The sequence below is a fragment of the Barbus barbus genome, assembly GCF_936440315.1.
Source record: "Barbus barbus genome assembly, chromosome: 19".
In the NCBI taxonomy this organism is placed as follows: Eukaryota; Metazoa; Chordata; class Actinopteri; order Cypriniformes; family Cyprinidae; genus Barbus; species Barbus barbus.
The window spans coordinates 15,925,177-15,934,207 of NC_136747.1; the positions used below are offsets into that span (position 1 = coordinate 15,925,177).

Genomic DNA, 9,031 nt, shown 5'->3' on the forward strand with positions numbered 1-9,031 from the left:
AAAAATCATACAATGTGATTTTCTGGATTTTTTTTTTATATTCTGTCTCTCACAGTTGAGGTGTACCTACGATGAAAATTACAGATCTCTCCATTCTTTCTAAGTGGGAAAACTTGAAAGATTGGCAGTGTATCAAATACTTATTTGCCCCACTGTATATATATATAATAGAGAGAGAGCGAGAGAGAGGGAGAGAGAGAGAGAGAGTATGTGATCAATGGAGTCATATATGTTTGAGCTCAATACTTCCAATAGACTAATATTTTTTTCTGTTTTTGAAGAAACATACTCTCTAGCATTGTGTGGTTCACATACTCCATTGTTTGTAAATGTGAAAAAAGTGCTTTACACAGCTGTTTTAGTCATGTAACCTCAGTATTGTGACACTGGCCCTCACTTTTTTTGGCTACCAGGTGTTCAAAACCTACTCCAATGAAGATTACGACCGGAGGAATGAGGAGGTGGACCCAGTGGCATCCTCAGCTGAGTATGAGCTGGAGAAACGGGTGGAGAAGCTGGAACTTCTCCCTGTTGAACTGGAAAAAGGTGAATAGCAGGATGGTAGTGTCACCAAAGAGAGGTTTTTTTTTTTATGTAACACTAGGTTTATACTTCACACTTTTGACTTTTTCAGTCAGTTTATACTCAGAACCTTATTGAGATACAGTATAGCCTCTGTGACAACTAGCCCCTGTCTTCCCTATAAGCTTTCTTTTAAAAAAAATAGATACAAATGTTTTCAGGGAAATGTTCGGCATGTATCTGCATATTTTGAGCACTGTGTGTAAATCAATGGTAAGCCTTGAATATTGATCAGTTACAATAAACATGCATCCATCCATCAAACATCCAATGATTTATTGAAATGTCATTCTTTCCATTTGCTCGGTACTAATATTTTTCCTTTCATTGATTTGTGTATGTCAGATGAGGACGGCCTGGGCATCAGTATTATAGGAATGGGGGTTGGCGCTGACGCAGGCCTGGAGAAGCTGGGCATCTTTGTCAAGACTGTCATAGAGGGTGGAGCAGCAGAGAGAGATGGAAGGTAAACTAAACTGCACATACTACTTTAGTATTTACACACACTACTTTAGCAAAGGATATGTATATTGGTATTATATCACCCTACTTTCTGGATATCAATATGAGTATGTTCCATGTAGAAAAACAACCCTGTTGGTCAAACAGTAATCAAGCAAAATCACGTATTTCTTGTCCTTACTCTTTTTTTTTTAGCTCCACCCAGAGTAAGTGAATCCCTGAAAGTCCCCCGTGCACATTGCCTAAAATTAAAGCAAAGTTTGAGGCTTTATCACTGAATGTAGCTCAGGATGCTAAAGAAAGGGTAGGAATGGGAATGAAAGCAGCCCTTTTCACATCTGGCCAAACATTCTAGTAACTTTAGTAGACTGTTTTTGCTTTACTAAAACTGAGACCACTAGTGAAATAGTGGTAGTGCGATTTAGCATTTTTTAAAATTAAATTTATTAAATTAGAAAGTTATTTATTTTCCTTTTTTTAAATTAAAATTATATTAGCAGCATAACATTTTGAGTGAAAAGTTATTTAACGTCTTTGTATTTGGTTTATTTCCCTTTAGTTTTAATGGCAGCAGCAAACAACAGATTTGACAAGACTCTACACGTTTATGTAAAACCTGTCGATCATGTTTTCCAGCATGATTGGAAATTATTCAAAGAGCATCTTGAGCTGCAATCGAAGAACATCTGATCATCTGTATAAGGAGTCACATGATCAGTCACAAATTTATTTTAGTGTTAATTAGTGACCTAGAAATAATGCAGAGTCTGAAGTACTGTATTTTTTATTCATTTTACAATTATAAAGTTTCTTTAAAGATTTTCTTGAAGTCCTAAATCTCTGTTTATTTCCAAGTTTAAGATTTTGCATGTCAGTGTTTTAATGTGGTCTCATCTTTTCACTGAGTGGCATCAAACCCTGCTGAAATCTTGAGAAATTCTTACTTGTTTCAAGATTACCAAGCAACTGCAAACTTTGCAATCAGGTTTCAAAAGGACTATTCAAAAGCCAGAATGTAATTTCCTCCACCATTAACATTAGGCTGTTTCTGAGTGAAGTGTGACAATGTAGGATTCAACAGTGACATTGAAATCTTTGCACTGGAGTCTTTATTTTTTGCATGTTGGAACTCTAATTTCCTGCTTTAGTATTAGTATATTGCTGACATTGAAAAATGCACGTGAAGGTCAAGCTGTGCTTATGCCACACTCTTTAGGTGCACATTAGGTTTCAGTCTTGCAAGCATCCCTCCGTCTGCTTTGCCTGCATAACAGACAGGATTTGCCAGGGGCTCGATATCCAGACTGGAATCAAGGGTCAAGGCAATTTGGTCAAACTCACAAAGCTCATTACAGATATCACACAGTTGGAGCTCTTCATGCAAACACTGTAGCATTCTGAAAATATAGTATCACATGTTGTTAAGGAGCTTACTCGTCCTTGTAATCCTATATGATTGTAATTCCTTCTGTCTTGTGAGCATTACTCTTTAGCTGCTGAAATGAAAGAATGTGACCACCCAAGACCAAATGAAAACATAAAAATATTATTCTCAACCTTTTTGGTCCTTTTTAAGTCCTATGACCTAAATTATTTAATTGAAGTATAATTAAAGTATTTAAAATAAAGATTTTAAGTAGTATTTACTTGATCAAAAAAAATCATATTTATATTCATTCATGTAGTATAAAGGATATATTTGTAGAAAACTTTTTTTATAGAAATTAGTAATTTAATTTAATTTAATTATTAACATCCAAAAACTTTCTGAATGTATTTCATTTACATAGCCTATGTACTTTGTTTACTCACAGAATATATCTGTAGAAAATACTTTTTAATTTATTAATTTAATTTTTTTTTTAATTATTAAAAATGCAAAACAAACAACTACAATATTATTATTATTATATAATTATTCTATATTGTGAAACAATAATTCAGTAGTATATAGAATATATTTATGGAAAATTAATTATTATTATTATTACATATTATCAATTATTAATTTAATTCACTCTTTATACTGTTGTCTTTTCATTGAACAGAAGTCGTTTCTGTTGTAATTATGCAGAAATAAACCTTTACACATCTTTACTCTGTCTTTACAAACTTTAATTTGTGTCTGTCTATACTTTTATCTTATTGTCTTTACAAAGACTTCCCGCAACTACACTAGAGTTCTGTGTCAAACTCTAGGGGTTTACAAACTCTGGGAAACCCTGTCCCAGGTTGTACTGTGTCCTTCATACATCAGCATATTTGATGCACTGAAAAAATTAATCATAGCAGAGTGATGAGAAGGCCTCAGGCAGAGCATAATTAAGCTTTTATTAAAAAAAGTCCTCTCAGAATGACAGAGAAATCGCTGTTTAGTATTCAAACAGACAATATTATACAAACCTGTTTTAGAGGTTGCACAATGTCCTAATTGTGTCACTGTAACAAGCATTACAACATAACCACCTTCATTTTCCACAGAATTAAAGTGAATGATCAAATCGTGGAGGTTGACGGCACCAGTCTGGTGGGAGTAACTCAGAGCTTCGCTGCTTCTGTCCTGAGAAACACACAGGGAGTGGTTAGGTAAGATAATGTCTACAACCGTTTTTGCTTGTTTATTAGGTCTCATTAATCCCAGGTTTGCCCCTGAATGCTGACCACAAGATCCTCACATCCCCACATCATCACCGTAGGTTACAAGCTACTAGTGTGACCAGTGTTATTATTAGCATATGAAATAGCATGACATGCCATCGTCTTTCCCTCCCACTCCGCGTTCTTGTGAGGAAAAACACAGACTTCTTATTAGTGTATCTAAATTCCCTTTAGACACGACAGCAGAGAGCATGTCTTTGAAAAGCATATCGGCTGGCAGGAGTACTCCACACTGTGAGAAAACAAGACTCTTCATTAACAATAGAGCTGCACAGCATGATGGAGCCAATTGTTTTTAAACAGATGCTGTCAGTGGTGTATTATACTTCCTCCATAAATATAAGCACGCTGAAAAAAAAAAGATTTACCTTTAACCTTCAAATGTATGTTTATTTTAAAGGGTTTATATAATTTCTTAATATAATTTCCATAAAGGGATAGCTCACCCAGAAATGAAAATTCTGTCACCTTCAAGTTGTTCCAAACCTGTATGAATCTCATTAATAAATGATGAATTTTTGGGTGAAATATCTCTTTAAATGTAACTTTCTTGTGAGGGACAGAGCCTTCTTGAGTAATAGGATTTCATATAGCCAGGCTAATACTAACACAGTCTGCACTGCATAAAATAACATTCTTGATCAGTACTTTTGTTTTATTTTCCAAAAAAAAAACTTCCTTAAAATGAAAACTGAAATGAAAGATTCTCAAAAAGCGAAATTGTGTTTTCATATCTTGAATTGTATGTGTTTAAATATTTTCAAATATAATTCATCTAATAAATAAATATATATATATATAATTGTTACGCGTTGCTGATTGTAGGAGGCAGGAAGACGAGGGATTCTGGAAAAACAGGTTCTTTTAATTGTGCAAACGTATTAACAACAGAAAAAACAGTATAAACATAACTTTAGTTTGAGACTCGACGAAGGCTAGAACAAAACTGAATGCTTATAAAGGAACAGGAACAAAGGAGTAAACGAGATAATTAACACAAAACAGGTGAATAGGATGAATCATTAACTAAACTAGGACAGGAACTACCAAATAAGGGCAAAACAGAACTGAAAGGAAACCGACACGTGACAATAATATATATATATATATATATATATATGTGTGTGTGTATATATGTAATATATTAAATAATATAATTAAATTAATATATTTTATAATCTGTAATAATATACATAATTTGATATAGTTCATACTGTATATTTATATTGTCAGATTTTTACTGGAAATTCATCTAGTACTATGAAGGTCTCAGGAAACGTTCTATTTCATAATTTTTTTGTTTTTCAGCTGTCTATCCTTTCCTGGTTTTGATTTATTCCCTCCTGCTGGTTATTTCTCTCTGTTCTCACCGATGAGGCAGTGTGGCCTAGATTTGGAATTTGTGCTATAGTTAACCCACTGTAGGAATTAAGACAGCTCTTAAACTCTATCTGCACCAGTGACCACCAATAAATATATGAAGATTGTCACTCTATTAAGAGCGATTCATTGCTGTGATGATTCAGTGTCAGAGTCTAGGGATTTTGTATAGCAGTTTGACAGGAACGCCTCCTCAATGGGTGAGGTGATGCGTATATCCTGAAATGCATCCTGTCACTCCAGATGTATGTGAATAATAATGGTGGATTTTGCCAATAAGAAAGCTCTGTCCCAGAGCAGTTGGGATCCCTGCGTGTGGTATCGAGATGGAAGAGAGGACTGTTTCCAGGTCAGCTGCACTGCAGAAGCAGCAAAGATGGTTGGCATAACACGGTATTGGCCCAGTTGTTGCTTCAGATGTAGATCAAATTTGGGCCCTTATCTGTGCCTAATGCAGGGTGATTAGGACTCCATGCTGAGCGCTTCCCTGCTGGTTGTCCAAAACATGGATTGTGCAGTACAGATGATGCGGTGAATATTATTGGAGGGAATTGTCTTTTTTATCTCCAATTATTAGACATTTCCACTCCTTTCATGTTATGGCTTATAATTGATAAATGGCATATATTCAAATTCCATACTATTGTGTCAAACAACTTAAAGGGCTAGTTACCCAAAAATAAAAAATACCCCATAATTTACTCACCCTCAAGCCATCCTAGGTGTATATGACTTTCTTCTTTCAGACAAATACAAGTTAAATAAAAAAAATTACCTGGCTCTTCCAAGGTTTATAATGACATTGATTGGGGACCGAGATTATGAAGCCCAAAAAAGTGCATCCATCCATCCATCATAAAAAGTGCTCCACACAGCTCCAGGGGGTTAATAAAAGCCTTCTGAAGCGAAGCGATCGATTTGTGTAAGAATAATATCTTTGATTAAAATTGTAATATACTGTATAGTTTCCGCTAACTAACTTCCACTAATTTGATATGCATAGACAACTATATTTACATTTACATTTAGTCATTTAGCAGACAGTTTTATCCAAAGCGACAAATAAGGACAATGGAAGCAATAAAAAGGCCTTTGATAGAGGCCTTATTTGCTATGTTAATTGTATAATAAATAAAAAGAAAACAAATATATAGAATACAAAAAGATTAGAAAAGCTAGTGTTAGTATTTTTTTAAGAATATAATTAGAATAGAGAGTGCTAGAGTTAGAGGGTCAAATAAAGATGGCAGAGATATGTTTTAGCCGATTCTTGAAGATGGCTAAGGACTGCTCGGACTGAGTTGGGCAGGTCATTCCACCAGGAGGGAACATTTATTTTAAAAGTCTGTGAAAGTGACTATATGTAACTATATGAAACTATATGCAAGTCATTTGTAGGCTGTCTTAAGGAGAAAATCTGTTCAGTTTTTCACTTAGTCAGTCGTTAGTGCTTAAATATCAGGTTCACCGATAAATTGCGCCACTTGATTGCTCTTTAAGAATAGCACCCAGTACACCACGGGAAACAGGTATTTTTAACAGGTAAAGTAACTTTAACATTTTAATGTGTTGCTTGCATAAAATATTTGACTTTGAAGTTATTGATTATGCATTTATTAAAGTATTTGAATTCATTATTACTCAGTATTGTAAGGCAGGTCATTCACCTTCAGAGGTTACTGATTGCAGTTCTGTTTGGTGCCACTAATGGTGCATAATGATAAACTTTACCTTTTATGATAAACTTTCCTTTTCAAGTTTTCAATGTTTCGGCAGTAATTTTTCTCAAGTAGAATTGTTAACATTTTTAAACAGTTATGTTCACTTTGTCACAGTCATTTATCACACTGACCTCGCAAGAATTACCTTCTGTCACAGTCATTGATTTATAGGGTATATTATAAAAGACACAATCCATCAATGAAGTGAGAAGAAAAACGCTTGTTGAAGCCAGACACTGCATGAAAAGAGCTTGACATATTTCACTTCATTGAAACAGAAGAGTTTTATTCCTTTCTCTATTTTACTGAATGACATGCAATTTCACCTTCCACATTTTCATACCCACCTCATTTATGTAAAATCTATTCTGTTCTTTGTCTCCATATGAAAATCAATAGCCATAATCTTTTATAGCCTCTGCCATACTGCATTTGTTCACAAAGCCCCCCCTTTCTCATTGGCAGTTGGTGTGTCTTTGCAGGTTTGTGATTGGCCGAGAGCGTCCGGGACAGCAGAGCGAAGTGGCTCAACTCATCAGTCAGACTCTGGAGCAGGAGAGACGTCAGAGAGAAATGATGGAGCAACAATACGCCCAGTATGATGCTGATGATGACGAGGTGAGCACACAGCACAGAACAGATCTCACGTCACAGCTTGTCTGAGCGTGTTAGCGACTGTCATCACGAGCCAGTTGGAGCAGGTTTAAATCTATTATCCATGATTCGTCCATGCTACAAGCCTCAACCTGTTACAATTTGTCACATCAAAGTGCAGCAGGATGAAGCAGTTCTGCTAGTCAAAATCTATAGATAATCTAGCTATAACTTGTTCAGTAACACTTTAGTATAAGGACCAGTTCTCAAGTTATTAGCCTACCTACTATTAACATATTAACTATTTATAAAGCACATATTCTGAATGGCCATATTCTACGTCCCTAATCCTACCCAATACCAAAACTTAACAAGAACTTTACTAACTATTAATAAGCATACCATATTTTTCTAAATTATAGAAAAATGAGAAAAGATTATAGAAAAATATGGTCATACATTGACCACATTTTTTTTTTATTTGCTGCTGGAAAGATAGAATAGTACCTCTAGTGCCACAAAAACACTTGTTTCTCTATCTATTTAAGTCTTCCTGTTGAAAGGAAAAATCTTAAATATAAAATATAAAAATATAAATCTAAAATCTAGTTTTTCAAAAAGCAAAGTAGGACTAATCATGTGGATGTTTTAACACATTTGCCAAATATGTTGCTGTTTCATTCAGCTTTTAACATGGAATCCATGTTTACTCGTTTATTATTATTATTATTATCTTTATTAAATGTTCATCTCTTCTTCTCGGAGTAAAACATATTTTATACTTTAATAATTTTTTTGACTTTAGTTCAACAAAAATACAATTTTAAAGTATAAAATTGATTATATCTAACTTGATATTTTGCTTTTCACACACTAACAATCAGTCTTATGACGTGATAATATATTGCTGGCATGATATTTCTCCTGTGTTACAAATTAAATTTCAGCATTGTTACAAAGTGTGCTAAGGTTGTAGAGAGCTTCTCATGGAAAAACACCCACAGTGGCAGCTTTCTGCTCCATGGAGAGTTGATGGGCTTTGTTATATTACTAGTCACTGCGCAGTTATTGCTCAGTTCTCATTAGCGGATCGGAGGGCGGCCTGGCTTTCCAAACAAGAGGGCCACAAGTCTGTTGTCACGTCTGTGACTGTGCTTCGAACTGTTTTCAAAGGATTCAGAGCGGTGCATTACCATAGTGCATGCAGGTCTGTCACAGCGGTGGGATTCTATACGAAAGCTACGATGACTGACTGAAGAAAGCGTTGAATTAATTGCCCGCTACGATTCAGAGATAATTACATCAGTAGACCAGGCAATTTCTACCTTGTGATTTGGAGGACATGGACAATTTAGCATTATAGTCTCTCGTGCGGTGCAGAATGATGTAAGACTCACACATACTATTGCAAGAGTGAATTTTTAATGCCTCGCATTATTTGTTAGTGAGCATCTAAATTAACGTTTCGACTGGATGTGTGTTGATTTCAGATAGCATCAAAATCAAGATATCACTCTAATGTACCCGCATGGTTTTATTTGTTCCTACTCTGCGGTAACGTCTGGATATAGTTCAGCGGCTGGCTCAGATACAGACTGCGCTCTTAAAATGGCTGTGCGATCAGCACTGTTTTA

General features: G+C 35.1%; 1 protein-coding gene across 1 annotated transcript in view; it reads left to right on the top strand.

Moving 5' to 3' along the window:
- Positions 1–9,031, top strand: part of LOC306885439 (neurabin-1-like) — a 52,614-nt gene that overhangs the window by 23,651 nt on the left and 19,932 nt on the right. Inside the window, exons 3-6 of the mRNA XM_079441953.1 lie at positions 414–546; positions 928–1,048; positions 3,526–3,630; positions 7,286–7,421. Coding sequence (XP_079298079.1) covers positions 414–546; positions 928–1,048; positions 3,526–3,630; positions 7,286–7,421 — 495 coding nt within the window. The remainder of the gene's footprint in view (positions 1–413; positions 547–927; positions 1,049–3,525; positions 3,631–7,285; positions 7,422–9,031) is intronic.